At 37.7% G+C, this 16,110-nt stretch overlaps 1 protein-coding gene across 4 annotated transcripts in view; it reads left to right on the forward strand.

The window, feature by feature from the left end:
- LOC149846419 (E3 ubiquitin-protein ligase MIEL1-like) overlaps positions 1 to 8,755 on the forward strand; it is a 32,890-nt gene extending 24,135 nt beyond the window's left edge. For 2 of the 4 annotated variants that reach the window (XM_089996348.1, XM_089996347.1), the window contains 2 exons: positions 7,708 to 7,851; positions 8,518 to 8,755. In XM_089996348.1, coding sequence (XP_089852474.1) covers positions 7,708 to 7,851; positions 8,518 to 8,643 — 270 coding nt within the window. In that variant the 3' untranslated portion in view covers positions 8,644 to 8,755. Of the gene's footprint in view, positions 1 to 6,561; positions 6,666 to 7,707; positions 7,852 to 8,517 lie in introns of those variants that run through there. The other 2 variants (XM_089996349.1, XM_089996350.1) reach the window with 2 other exon arrangements.
- Positions 8,756 to 16,110: the final 7,355 nt, after the last annotated feature.

Consider the following 16,110-nt stretch of genomic DNA (forward strand, 5'->3'; position numbering starts at 1 on the left):
TGGTGGGGGGCACATAAGCCTCGATCGTTGCCGCCGGCGAGGCATACGCTGGGGATGGAAGGGGGAGCCAAGAATCGAATGCCATCGCCGATGAGACCTTGCCGATCGCCGTTGCCGACGGTTTCGACGTTTGCATACTCTGAGAAACTGGAGGGTGAGGGGCTTTTGCCCTTTCAGTTTCTGAGAAACCGATCGTTTCAGTTTCTTAGAAACCGAATTTTTCATTTTTAATTGCCCCCTGGTCCGGGCGGATTGGGCCCAGATCCGGACTCAGCATATGGACCCGATCTGAGGGTTCAGACCAGACCCAGATCCATTTGGGATCCCGGGTCTAGGTTAGACCCGAATCCTTGGATCAGACCCAGACCCATTTGGGTTTCGGGTCTGGGTCTAATCTGAATAGCAAGTTGATGATCGGATCCAACCCGGTTGGATTTGACCCGGACCCATTTGGGTCTCGAGTCTTGTCTGATCCGGATAGATCAGGTCACAATCCGGATCCATCTGGATTCGGGTCTGGTCCGATCCGGTTAGACCGAGTCGAGATCTAGATCCAACCGGATCTGGGTCTGGACCGGGTATGGTTTCTAAACCCGATCGGATCATTGGAGCCAATCCAGGACTTAGATATTATGGGTTTGGATCCAGGCTGAGGGATCCAATCCAGAATCCATTGGAACTGGATCTAGATCTGGATTGGATCGGATCAGATCAGATCCGAAAAGGGGTTGTTTACTATTTACACCTGAACCGGTTCTGTGATCGATACGGTGCTTTTCGGGATCAGTTTGGAGCTATTTTTTATCGGTTCTTATCAATTTTCACCGGTTCTGGGATGTAGAGACCCTATTTTCATGAATCCTTGAGATAACATGGATTTTCTCATTCGGTTATAGGGTTTTATGAGCTTTTGTTTATGTTTTAGACCGGTTCATAAGTTCTGTAACCGGTTCAGACCCTTAGATTACCGATTCATAGTACTTTTAGATCGGTTTCATCTTGAGGACCCCGGGTTTTACCCATAAGAGTATGTTTTTGTTATTTTTCATCCTTTAAAAGTGTTTAATGTTAAGGAAGCATGACTTATGCATGTAGTATATATGTGTTTTATGTTATTTAAAGTTATGTATAATGTTTTAAGCATGAATTATGACTAAATTCATGACATTTGTGATGTGTTTTCATCAAAATTAGTTTATGCATATAAGTTGAAGTATGAACCCGTAATTTTTATAGTATAATACATATTTTATCATGAATATACATGCATTATTATGTGTACATGGACATGCTTCATAATACGAATATGTTTTCGATAAAAGATCTTCATTGACTGACTCATGCAATTACCAAAGTGATCTGAGTTGTGTTGATTGAGGATTCTTTGAACTGTATTAAGATTCAACATTATGATTGTGTATGACTTTATAAAATAACGATTCTACCCAAAGGTAGGTCATTGTGTTCTAAATTTATGCAGGGTGTAACAGTAGATGTGTATATCAGCCCATGAAGCATGTTTGTACCTAAAGGTACAGTGCTGAATTGCCTTTAATTACATTATTTACTAGTTTCACCAATTCAAGTCAATTCCTTGTGAATTGAGAAGACAAAGTAACTATGGGTATTATCGTTTCCACCAAAGTAGAACGATAATGGCCCAATAATGCTTGTCTCGGAAAAGGTAAATAATAAAGGGTCTCAGTTTTTACCTTTTGTAATAGTAGATGTGTATATCAGCCCATGAAGCATGTTCGTACCTAAAGCTACAATGCTAAATTGCCTCTAATTACATTATGTGCTAGTTTCACCAATTGAAGTCAATTCCTTGTGAATTGAGAAGACAAAGTAACTATGGGTATTATCGTTTCCATCAAAGTAGAACGATAATGACCCAATAATGCTTGTCTCGGAAAAAGGTAAATAATAAAGGGTCTCAGTTTTTACCTTTTCAACACGAGTCTCATTTGAGCAATAATAAGGTCTTTTCTTTCGTTACTTATAGTATCAGGTTCTTTCTCATCGACGGTTCTAGTAACATCTTGTTAGACGGATCAATTTTTTCGGATTGAAAAGAATTAGTGTTGTTCACTTTTGGCTACATGGATCTGGATTTGGCCCTTAGGACTGACAAACCTCTCGCTCTTACAGAGCAGAGTACCACCAAACAGATGGCTACCTCTGAGAAGTGGGAGCGCTCAAATAGACTTAGCCTGTTGATTTTACAAGGCGGCCTCCCTCACTGTAGAACACTGAAGGAATTTCTAGGAGCCATTGAGTTTCAATTCATCAGTTCTAATAAGTCAATGGCCACTATACTGATGTCCAAATTGGTGTCTATGAAATATTTCGGTGAGAGTCACATCCGATAGCACATCTTGGAGATAAAAAAACATTGCATCTCAGCTGAATGATGTAAAATTTGTCATTTTTTGACTCTTTCTTGGTCTATCTGATTTTGTTCTCATTGCCTACTAAATATGGACCCTTCAAAATCTCCTACAATACGCATAACGATGAGTGGTCTTTTAATTTCCTCTTGACCAAGTGTGTTGAAGAAGAAGAAAGACTAAGGGGTGAGAGGGTGCCAAGTGCACATATGACCTCTTATAAGGAAAAACATAGGCTGGGATTTAAGAAAAGTTCCTTCAAGAAGAAGAACAAAAAGAAAACCTCTGTGGAGAGTTCAAACTCTCAAGCAAAAGTCAAATATCAGGCAAGAGGTTCTTCTATAAAGTGTTTCTTTTGCAAGAAAAAGGGACATAAGAAGGTGGACTGCCTGAAACATAAGAAATGACTCGAGAATAAAAGTAATAAGTCATTCGTTTCTTATGAGTGCAATTTGATCCATGTTCTATTGCATAGTTGGTGGATTGATTTTGGTGTCATGGTGCACATTGCCAACTCTTTGCAGGCATTTCTAAACAAAAGGGAACCAACAGAGCATGAAAGAAGCATCTTCTCAGGAAATAAAATGCGTTCGCTTGTCAAGAACGTTGGGACCTATAGAGTTGTGTTGGAATTGGGATTCATTTTAGATTTGGTTAATACATTTTATGTTTCATCTTATAGCCAGAACCTGATTTTAATTTTAAAACTTGATAAGTTTGGTTTTATTTTTAAATTTGAAAACTTCAAGTTTATTATTATTAAAAATCCTATTAATATAGGTTTTGCATGTGTGTGATGGTTTGTATCATTTAAAAACCAAATTCCAAATTCAAGAATCTCACTCTCTTGAGAACACAATGATTGACAATAAACGTGACTTAAAGGAGGATCAATCCTATTTTCTTTGGCATCGAAGGTTATGAAAGAAGGAATTCTTGGATCTCTTGATTTCACAAATACCTAACCATCTGTTGACTGCATAAAGGCTAAGCAGTCTAACACGTATAAGAAAGATGTCAAACGGAACAATGAAAAGTTGGAGATAGTGCATACGGATATTTGTGGGACTTTTTCACCATGTTATACGGGTGAAAAGTATTTTGTCACCTTTATAGACGATTACTCACGGTGTATGTATTTCTACTTATTATTTGAAAAATCAAAAGTCTTTCACGTTTTTAAGGACTTTAAGAAAGAAGTAGAAAAATAAACCAGTGAAGTTATTAAAGTGGTTAGGTTTGATAATGGTGGCGAATATTATGACTGTTTCACTGAGATGAGTTAAAAGGAAGGGCCATTAACACTGTTTTTAAAAGCGAAAGGTATTATATCTCAGTATACCATGCCTAGTAGTGTTTATCAGAATGGTGTAGCTGAAAGAAGAAATCGTATGCTTAAAAAAAATGGTTCGAGCGATGTTAAATCACTCAAACTTTTCATTGACCTTGTGGGGTGAAGTTCTTAGGACATCAGTGTTTATTTTAAATAAGGTTCCTATGAAGGTTGTCCAAAAGACTCCTTACGAGTTATGGACTGGTAAAAACCTTTTTTGTTATATATGCGCATATGGGGATGTCCAGCTAAAGCTAAATTGTATAACCCATATATAAAAGTCTTTGATCCTAGGACGACTAGTGGATTTTTCATTGGTTATCCAAAAAGATCAAAGGGCTTTAGGTTTTATTATCCATCTCATACACTACAAATAGTGAAAACATATAAAGTAGATTTCTTAAAAATGGTTCTATTAAGATAGATGCATCTCAAAGTATTGAATTTGAGAAAATGCAGGATTCAGGTTTCATACATGCGAAGGATAAAGACCCAGTTTTTTCTATCGTTGTCTATTTGGATAATGTCAGGAAAAATCCGGTCAATGAACATCAATCCCAAATAGAACAAGTTGTTGATGAAGATATACAACAAGATACAAAAGTTTATTTTGAACCACCTGTAGCACCTGTATGGAGGTCTACGAGGACCAGAAAATTTACTATTCATCCATATTATGTGGTGTATTTGCAAGAGCCTAATGATTTCATAGACGCTAATGATGATCCCTTCACCTTTACAGAAGCCATTGAAAGTGAAAGATCAACACATTGGATCAATGCCATGAAAGAAGAGTTTGACTCTATGGCAAAGAATCAAGTGTAGGATCTTGTACCTCGACCTGATTTAGTCAGACCTATTGGTTGTAAGTGGGTCTTTAAGACTAAGACAGACTCCAAAGGTCAAGTAGAGAGGTACAAGGCTAAGCTCATTGCAAAGGGTTTTACACAGATAGAGGGCATTGATTATAATGAGACTTTTTCTCCTGTCTCAACTAAGGAATCAATGAAGGTAATCATGGCCCTCGTAGCTCATTTTGATTTAGAGCTAATCAAATGGATGTGAAAATTGCTTTCTTGAATGAGGATTTGGAAGAGGAGGTATACATGCAACAACCTCATGGTTTCAGGGTAGATGAATCAAATCATCTAGTGTACAAATTGAAGAAGTTAATTAATAACAAGCCTCCCGCCAGTGGTATAAAAAGTTCAATCAAGTAATTATGAACTTTGGATTCACTGAAAACATTGTTGATCAATGCGTATACCTTAAGGCTAGTTGGAGTAAGTTCATAATTTTGGTTTTATATGTTGATTTTTTTCTTGCAGCTAATTATTTGAGCCTACTACATGAGGCAAAAGATTTTCTTTTCTCTCATTTTGATATGAAGGACATGGGTGATGCCACATATATCCTTAGAATTGAGATCCGTCGTGATAGAACAAAGGGTGTCCTTGGCCTCTCTAAAAAATCCTATATCCTTAAGGTTCTTAAAAGATATGGGATAGAGAATTGTTCTCCTGGTTTGGCACCTATAGTAAAATGGGATAAATTGAGCCTAAAGGATTGTTCTCATGATGATAATGAAAAGGCTTTGATGGCAATTGTCTTATATGCTTCAACGATTGAGAGTTTACGGTACGCGCAAACTTGCATACGACCTGATATCACATTTATTGTGGGAATGCTTGGAAAGTCAAATCCAGACATCGCGCATTGGAAGGCAGCAAAGAAAGTCATGCGCTATTTGTAAGGAACGAATGACTATAAGTCATTGGATACTCTGATGCAAATTTGGGAGGATGTCTCGACAGTAGAAAGTCCACTACTGGACACATCTTTTTACTAAGAGGTGGTGATGTCTCATGAAGAAGTGAAAAACAATCTACAACTGTTGCTCATACCATGGAAGTGGAATTCACTTCTTTATACGAGACTTCATCTCAAGCCATTTGGATAAAAAACTTTATTATAGGTCTTGGGATTGTAGACTCTATTGAGAGACTACTAAAGATCTTTTATTATAATGAACTAGTCATGTCCCTCTCAAATAACAAGAGCTCAACCTCGTGTTAACATATGGAGTTAAAGCACTTTGTTGTTAAAGAAATGATCGAGAATCATCTGATATGTATTGATATAATACGAATGAAATGACTACGGATCCCCTTACTAAAGGGCTAGCACTGGGATTGTATTTCCGACATTTAAAGGGGATGAGTTTGTTTGATTCCTTCTGATGTATGATAATACATTATGGTTATATGTGATCACATTTGTGAAACTAAATTTATTTTCTATGACTTTGTGTATTGTTGATTTTGCATAAAGGATCTCTCATTTGGTTAGAGAGAATAGAAGAATAACAATATTAAAGGACCAATAGAATGGGTTAGAGACCAACATATTCATAAATGTAATCTTAACATCCTAAAGCACTGAAAATGAATTATATTGTAGTACATGGAAATATGACATTTCATAAAGAGTTGTTCATCTTCATGACTTATATGATTCATTTTTGTGATACCAGATAGCATGTGAACCCATATGAAGAACAAAGTCGAGATAACAGTATAAACCTCGATTTTGTGCCTTTTCGTGTCAATGGTTCAAGTGGGAGGATGTTGAACATTTCGGTTTGGGTCCAACCCTAAGTATGATCCGGTTTGACACTAATGAAGGGGTTAGTGGGCAATTAGTGGGAAAGGGGTTACATGAATGTGAAAGGGTTCACGTTCTGTAACCCCCCACTTTCCTCCCACTACAAATAGAGGCATGGCTATGACCGCTTGATGATAGTAGCCAAGGTGTCTTTGTTTTTCTCATTGGGTTCAGGGTCCTGCTCACCATAGACTTGAAGGCCTGGGCTCATCGTGGGTGTCGATAGGCTGAGGAGAACACCGAGCACCCGCACTTCGCTTCGTCCATGGCGTTTACCGGTATGTATCATTTTCACATTCTGGTTCTTTTTTAAAGATATGCCACCAGTTTATCCTCATCCCCCCTGCGATAATGGGGAAGGCGGTTCTTGCAAATGCGGGAACCGTCTTCCCCTGATTTTTTTTAACTTCCCCACCCGACGCTTTCGTCTGGTAGTTTTACAGTAGAACATTAAAAAAATTATTCATGTCATGCATTGTAATGCATAGTAAAATGGTGACCGAGAGAAGTGCTTAAAAATCAGCTCCACAGTTTCGTAGTGTCAACTGTCCAAATTTTTGGACCTTTTGAAAAAAAAACTGTACAAATTTTTGGAATTAAATAAAAGTAAAGTAGATTCTGGGAAATTTTTTCACTTTATTTGTGGCAGAAGGCAGCCTTTTCAGGTACTGGATTTCCTATAATTGCCACCATGACCTTTTCCTAATGGCAGGATGTTCAAGGCCCACAACTTGACATGTTGACCTTGAGAAGGACATACTGTCCCACAACCTGTCATGTTTGCTTGATAAGATGTGTATGCATTTAGTATTGCACCTCTATAGCCACTTGAAGCTTTTTGCCTACACTTCAAGAGAATGTACCATGATCAGTGTTGTAGTTTGCCTTCTTAAAGTCCATGAATGTTGCTTATGTGAAAACTTCTGAATAGCTGATGACTGGATGATTGGAGGTGCTTCAAGCAATGAGCACAGAAGACGATATGCTTTTAATGGCTTAATGTCTTTATCCAGTAGTATTTCAGTTATTGGAAGCCAGGAGTGATTTTTCTGTACTCTATCTTTTCATCATCATGCCTTCTGAGGTATTTCTCCATTGGATTTATGTCAAATTAAAAACATTTGTGTCATATGATCATTTAGCTTTTTTTATTTCTTATGCTTTTTAACACTATTTTTTTTTTAAAATTGCATGATTTTTCTTGCTATTAAGGAGATTTTTAGTTACCGACATTTGCAGCATTGAGCAAAAGGGATTAACGATAATAGGATCTGGTGGTTGTTTAATTAGTGTTTCTTTTCATTTTATATATTCCTACAGTTTTTCCTCCTAGATAATGTATCACAGAGAGGCAGACTTGAAGTAGGTTTTTGGGATCACATGCTTTCTATGGCCATGACATTGAGCAATACTTGTTTACAGATTGCTGCAACGATCATGCCTGAGGATTATCAGAACAAGAAGGTGAAAATCCATCCTTTATGATTTATGTTATGCCTGCTAGGGATGGTAAACAAACAGAGTAGATCAGTTTATTACCAGTCCCATGCTTATGAGGGCCAGTAAACAAGCCAGTTCATTTCAACTCAATGCCAGCTTGAGCTCAGGGTTAGGTTTGCCACAAGCTTGACCCAAGCTCGAGAAAGCCTCAGCTACCCTGAGCTCAATGTGAGACCAAACTGATCTGTTTTTTTTTTTAATTTATAACCCGAAGAAATCACACCTGGCGTGAAGACCTGGTCGTGCTGGCTCAGCCTGCCATACCTACGGTCATCGTGCCAGCAGTGTAAAACTCCGAGGCTAGGACCCCTGCCCTTGGGGCCTATGCTACCAAGCTGGCCTGTTTGAATTTAAAAATGATAATTATTAATTTAGTAAGATCAGTGGAGAGAATTAAACCCTTGGCCTCAGTAGGCACACCATATAAGTTTTTAATACTATGTTATGTGAAAAATGAAAATAACAGCCCTTGTTAGGATTGCTTGTTAACCATGACGAGCTCATATTCAACTCAGAGTGTCTAGTTTATGAGCTTGAACATGCTCGTTACACAACAGAGTTACAAGCAGCTCAGTTTATTTGCCAGCCTTGTGCTTATATGATGGATCGTAAATTTATGATGTGTTGCAGGTTTGGATCCTTTGTAATGACTGCAGTACCACCAATGAAGTTTTCTTCCATGTAATTGGGCATAAATGTGACAACTGTAATTCCTATAATACACGGATAATAGCAACACCGTTTGTCGATCAGTGATGCAGTTTAGTACTATATTGTTAGCTAAAGATACCTCCGTGACAGTTTAGAGCCATTTGATACTGCATGATTGTTAATTATTTTATAGATCAGTTTGTATTCTTTGAAGCCATTTGGTGGGAACCAATAGTTCAAGTGTAACAAAAATTCCTCTTATGGTTACATTTGGAAAGTTCTTTAGAGGATCTAAATTATGCACGTATTAGCATATCAAAGGAGATTAAGTTGATATAAAGAACTGTGTAGCATGCCTGCATCTGTGAAGATAAGATGTAAACGCTGCATGCATCCTAAAGGTTCCCTTGTTGGGTTCAACTCTCTCTCTCTCTCTCTCTCTCACACACACACACACACACACACACACATTGTCCATGCTTCTATAAGTTGTAAATTCATGATTGGCATGGAATGGCACTGGTTGTGTTCAGATTCCAATTTTATGCAACCTGCAGCGAAAGCCCAAAAAACAAAGATGCAATAGGTCTATGCTGGTCGATCATGATGGTGCTATGCTTGAAAATTGATAATACCATAAGATATTTCCTAAAGAAAAATTATGTCAAGGATTTAACAGTGCCATCAACATGGTAGAGTAGACCTTTACCTGAAATTTCAAGGCAGCTACCAGTTACTTTATGGAGTTTTACTTTGGTAACTGTGGAGGAAAGCCAGAAAGTTTGAAATATGGGAAATCCCTGCTATATACTATTTGACAGGATGCAAATAAACTATATCATAAAATAGAGTAAATTGCACTATCATAATGCGTTGGCTCGACTGCCATGTTCTGTTGAAGCAACCTATTCAAAAAATATATATTTCAGATTGCAAACAATGATTAACAAAGAGAAATGAATGAAATATTCTTGCATTTTCTTAATTTTTGTCCACATCATCTTCATGAGCAGTAATTTAGTTGATGCGCTCATCAGTAATAAACTCACCAAGGGGCTAATAAGATAGTGGACTGGTTAGAATCCCAGTATCTTAACTTTCAGATTGTGTCACATCAAGAAAAGAAAATAAAGTTAGCCCTATAGTCCACAGAACCGCAATCATAGCTAGAATACAAAGAGGGGCACATTTGCTTTGGTCACAGGTGCAATGGGCAATTACACCAGAGAATCCAAAAGCTACGACTGTCCTAAACAAGGTCAGTCTTGTGATCAACTTTCACAAGATTCAAGGGAGAACCATTCTAAGTGAGAATCACAATCACGACTTGCACTTTCTTGTGTTTTTATAAATTTGAGAAAGTGTTGGGGTTGTCATTTGCAATCGGACGAAGCTGAGAAAATCCAGGGATCACGGGGTATTCAAACATGCACTTCAGGATAAGGAACAAAATTATTCTGTATATTTCAATATTGAAAATAAGATTTTTGAGATTGACACTAATAGGATGAACTAGAAAGTTTATTTTCTAGTTATCTAATCTAAATAGTGGGTCTAAGAGTTACAATCGTGATTATGGTCACGTAAAGTCATAGTTGGAAGAATCACATTAATAGTTGCAATTGACAGTTATATTTGTTCTAAAACATAGTTGCATTTCAAACAGTAGCAACAATTTCAGCAACAAATACATTTATAATTACATTTGTAGCGATAGTGAAAGGGGTAGTGACCATGGGAGCTCTAATCTAAAAACTAGTGTGAGTAATTTCGAAAGACAGTGATTTAGATAGATGTAACACTTAGATCCAGGACCTCTCGAGTCCAGGTTCATAAGTATTACTTTAAAGAGGGAAGAGTACAAGGTGAGCACAGTAGAATCATGGCAATTTTTTTTTCTAAACTCAGATCATATGAAACTCAAAGCCCTCACAAGCTACATCATTCATCCATATCATAAGTTCAATAAAATAAAAACATAAAATAAAGTTTCATCTCCATTTAGCCACCTAAGGACACCTATTGGAATAGTGGCGACTATGGTCAGTCACTTGAAACTTATAGTTATAATTCTAAAAAGGAATATGAGTCTACAACTCAGTAAAAAATATTTATAAACAATTGAAGACTTTAACTTACAACAGTAATGAGCTCTAAACCCATTGTCTTAGTTTAATTTTATACCACATAATACACATATTTGTTTCTTTTTAAATACTCCCATTAATCTTCTCAAATTAACACCCACTCAATGCTAACTTTTATACTAAATTGACTATACCGGTAATAACCCACTTTGGGCGTAGCAACCCGTGTAGAATATCCCAATTATATGATGTTGACCAAACTATAAACTACTCTTTGTGATCCTATGGGAGTTACGAGACACTACAGTGAAAGAGGACACACCAGTAGTTAGCCAGAGAGTCAGACTAGAGAGCTATACATGCTCTCCAAGGTTCGTGGTTCATGCTGCATCCTAGTCTGCCTAGAGTCCCAATTGTTGTGTGAAATATACTCCCTAGGATACATTTAACTACTCATTGCTTTCCCATATAAACTACCTTGAATTCACTATTTTCTTTGTAACTTAGCTAAGTTTCTCAAGTTCTTCCTAGGGTTCTGATATTTACCAAAAATATATAAGCATGTAGATGATGTAGTGATACTACATCAATAAATCACTGGCGGGCCACACTTATGGTGGCCCTCATTCTGATGGCCATCAGGTAGCCCTTTCCATCTATCACCTCTTTCGAGATTTATGGGGGTAAGTCTAGCATGCTAACTTGATATAAGCTTCAAGTAAATTAACTGAAAGAAGGGACTCCAAAGACTTTATTCAAGTACTCAATTTCGCTCTCATGCATATAGCAATATATTTTCTATGCGTATTTTTGTCTAAAATACCATAGCGCTTTAACATGCAATTCATATTAAGAACTTATAAATACATGAAATCATTCTTGGCATTACAACAAACTCATATGTATTCATTTTATCTCTCATATAACATAAAACATATTCTAGAATGCAACTATATCAAATACAAGATACAACTATGTTCTCATACATATATAATTTCATGTAAGCTAACTCATACAATTAACAAACATATTGTGTGTTATTAACTAAACATGTTTATAATATCCTTTACCTCGAAATGCAAATCCTAAACTTCTAACCTGCAATTGAATCACTCATTGAGGTATTAAGATCTATTCAGTACATAAAACTTACTTAATTCTCAAGCTGATATTTCTCATACTTTATAAAATTATCAAGCTACCCTTCTCAAGAATGGTCTATCAATACTCATTTTTTTATGTTGTGTGTTTGACTATGAAAATAGGACAGTTAGATTCATCTATGTGCCTCGAATCCAGCACACCAAAATATCTCTGATTTCGAGCTCAAAGTGAAGGGTTCCCTGTTTTACCAAAATAGGTAGAACAAGGGCAAAATAGTCATTTCAATCCTAGAACGGGTCTGGATCCTCCAAATCTTAAACTTCTCATTGACCTATCCCAACACTAGTCTAGTCTAAGTGTAATCTGAACCGAACCTTTCTGATTCAGTACTGGATTCCTAAACTTGGATCCAGATCCAAATCTATTCTACTGTGAATCCCAAACTAGATAGACATCTAGTCTCTATTTTATATACTGGATCCAAATCCAGTAAAATCGATCTGAACCCTGATTCACTTCAGGTTTGATACAAAAATGAAACCAGACCGATCTAGTTTGGGTTTTGGTCTGAACTAAATCCAAACATGCTCCATTCTGGTTTGATCCTATTGGATACAAATCTGATAATTGGATCCAAACCTGACCCAGTCTCAATTTGGTCTAATAGGATCCAAACTTAATCTGGTATGACTTGGTCCTACTAGATCCAAATCTGCTAATTGGATTCAATTCTGAACCCAGTCTCGATTTGGTCTAATAGGATCCAAACTTAATTTGGTCTGACTTGGTCCTACTAGATCCAAATATGCTAACTGGATTCAATCCTGACCCGGTCTGGCCTAACTTGGCTCTTATTGGATCCAGGTCCTACTATCGATACTCTTTTTTCTGTGTTATGTGTTTGACTATGAAAACAATACAGTCAGATTCATCTGTGTCTTGAATCCAACACACCAAAATATCTCTTATTCCGAGCTCAAAGTAAAGGATTATCCCTATTTTAATGAAATATGTAGAACAAGGGCAAAATAGTTATTTTAATCCTCGAACGGGTCTCGATCCTCCAAATCTTAAACTTCTCATTGACCCATCCCAACACTAGTCTAGCCTAGGTGTAATCTGAACCAAACCTTCCTGATTCAGTTCTGGATTCCTCAACTTGGATCCAAATCCATAATAATAAGGATCCCAAACTGGATAGAGATCCATTCTTTGTTTTGTATACTAGATCCAGATCCGGTACAATCGATCTGAACCCTGGTTGACTTCAGGTTTGACACAAAAATGGAAGCAGACTGATCTAGTTTCAGTTTGGGTCTGAACTAAATCCAAACTTGCTCCATTCTGGATTGATCCTATTGAATCCAAATCTAATAATTGGATCCAAAGCTGACCCAATCTCAATTTGGTCTAATAGGATCCAAACTTAATTTGGTCAGACTTGGTCCTACTAGATCCAAATATGCTAACTAGATTCAATCCTGACTCGATCTAGTATGACTTGGCCCTTACTGGATCCGCGTTATGGTAGAAAATCGATACACCCCTTATCTCAATTTTCTCTATAATTATGTGTGTTAATATATATGTATATATATATATATATATTTTCTTTTTTTTCTTAAACATGCAATGGGTCTTTTAACTCACCCAGGCCGAGTTGGCCTGGGTGTGGACTTCACTGACCTGGCCTAGGCTGCATCTAGGCCGGTTCCCCATAAAGTTAGTCTGGTCAAGCTTGAACCGAGTTAGACAATATATCATTTTTTTTATATTCTTTTTTTTTTCAACATTGAGATCTGTCTCATTTAACTTTATGACCAGGATCAGTTTGGGTACCCCAAACCGAGTCGGTCTCCTAGACTCGGCTAAGACAGTAAACTTCTTGTTCACTTTCTCAATTTTCATAAAGAAAATTGACTCAGTTTGGGTACTCCCGGATTGAGTCGCTCCTGTAACAAATAGGACAGAGCATCCTAACTCTCTGTCTCTCTCTTTTTTTCAAGACTAACAGGGTTTGGTCAAATTGAGTTGGTCTTGAACTTCCTACATATGGGTTGATCATGCCGCTTACCAGAGCCAGCTCGGTCTCGTTGAACCCAAACCGAGTTGGTCTGTGTGCTTTTCACTATACCGAGGCAGAGAGGAGATCTCCTCTCTATCCCCACAGACTGAGTCAGTCTATGCATTTTACACAAAACCAAGATAGAAAGGAAACTTCCTATGTCCCCCTCATACCATAGTGAATGAAAGGAAAAAAACATGCAGAGAGCTAAGCTCTCTGACCTGTTCACTCTCGTTGCAAACCGACCTGATCTGGGTAATACCAGACCGAGTCAAGTCTGGTATGGTAGAGACAGAGAGGAATTTCCCTTTTTGTCTCGATCAAGTGAATTACACGTGTGCAAACTGAGTCGGTTGGATAAAGTCTGGCTGAACCAAGGCGGAGGGCCCGCTGGTGTTGACAACTACTATGGTTGTTGGTCTTAAAGGATTTGTCACCGACACCGACAACCACCATGGTTGTCGATGCCATGAACTTAAAAAAAATGAAAAGAAACATGGGAGAGAAGACTTACCTCTTTGCCAAAATCACGTCGGAGCTTTAGCGATCTCCTTCCCTCATCTCTCTCTCTCTCTCTCTCTCTCTCTCTCTGCAAAAAGAGGGGTGCTTGAGGGAGGAGACCCATGAGATTTTATAGGCTCATGGGAAATGAGGGTTTCATCTCCTCATTATTCCCCCAAATAACGAGGGACCTCTCCCTCTCCCCTAGTACTCCATGCATGGGGGAGGGAAAGGTCTCCTCATTAACAGGATTAATATTTGGGGGGGCCTTTTCCTTCCCCACTTCTCAAATACGTGGGAGGGGAAAGGCACCCCTTAATACCCCTTTAATGACCCAGTTGGGACAGGTGGGCTTGAGCCCACTTGGTTGGTTGGGTCAAGCATTACAATTCTAAAAAGAAGATTCGTCCTGATTCTTACTTGAAAACAAATATAGGAACTATGCATGAATGTCTATTTCACACTCCCAAGTAGCCTCATTTTTATTGTGATGCATCCATCTGACTAAAACCATCGGGATATCCTTTTTCCTTAGCCTATGTTCTTTAAATTCCAAAATCTTGTTTGACTCATCACTAATACTTAAGTCTTCATGAATGTCCAATATTGAATAGGCCATATCTAATATGTGTGAAGGATCTGATATATATTTTCATAGCATCGATACATGAAACATGTTGTGCATTCTTGACAATGATGAGGGTAATGCATGTCTATAGGCAATGGGTCCCACTCTCTGTAAAATTTCAAAGGGCCCAATGTACCTTGAACTCAATTTTCCCTTCTTTCCAAACCTCATTACTCCTTTGAAATGTGGTATTTTCAAGAAAACATTATCACCTTATGCAAATTTCAACTCTCGTCACCTTTGATCTGCATAACTTTTCTAGCGACTCTGAGTTGTTAGCAGTTTTTTATGAATAAATTTGACTTGTTTTTTTATCTGTTGAACTAGTTTCGGCCCCAACAGCTTCCTCTCGCCTACATGATCCCAGCATAGAGGTGTTCTGCAACGTCTGTTGTAAGGAGCCTCACAGGGAGTCGTACAAATACTAACTTGAAAGTTGTTGTATGCAAACTTCATTAGTGGCAATATCTTATGCCATGAGTCGTGATACTCTAATGTATAAGCTCAAAACATATCCTCCAGTGTTTGTATAGTCCTCTTCGACTGCCCATCAGTCAAAGGATTAAAAGCGATACTCATCTTCAACTGTCCCCATTGCCTCTTGAAAACTTTGTCAGAACTTGAAGGTAAATTTTAAATCTTTGTCAAAGATGGAATTTGGCACTCTGTGCAATCTTACTATCTCATGAATAAAGAGACAAGCCAGTTGTTCAAATAAACAAGTTATCTTGCATGAGAGGAAATGTGGAGATTGTATCAACATATCTACAATAACCCAAACTGCATTCAATCCCTTAGTCTTTGGGAATCTAGTGACAAAATCTACCGTGACATCCGTCCATTTTCATACTAGAATGGGCAGCTGTTGCAACAATCCTCCAAGTCTTTCATGTTTGATATTTAGTTGTTGACATATCAAGCATCTATTGACAAACTAACATCTTTCTTCATTCCATTATACTAAAATTTTTCTCTAAAATTCCTGTACATCTTTGTACTGCTAAGGTGGATAGAATACCTGGAATGATGTGCCTTCTCCAATAACAATTTCTTAAGTCCCTCGTCCTTAGGAATGCAAGCACGATTTCAAAATCTCAAAATTTCTTGATTGTCCATCTTACAATCTAAAATTTCCCTCTCTAAGATTCCTATTATAATCTTTTTCAACTTAGGATCTGAGAGTTCCT

This window comes from Nuphar pumila, chromosome 2, assembly GCF_984573655.1.
Source record: "Nuphar pumila chromosome 2, dmNupPumi1.hap1.1, whole genome shotgun sequence".
NCBI classification, from domain to species: domain Eukaryota; kingdom Viridiplantae; phylum Streptophyta; class Magnoliopsida; order Nymphaeales; family Nymphaeaceae; genus Nuphar; species Nuphar pumila.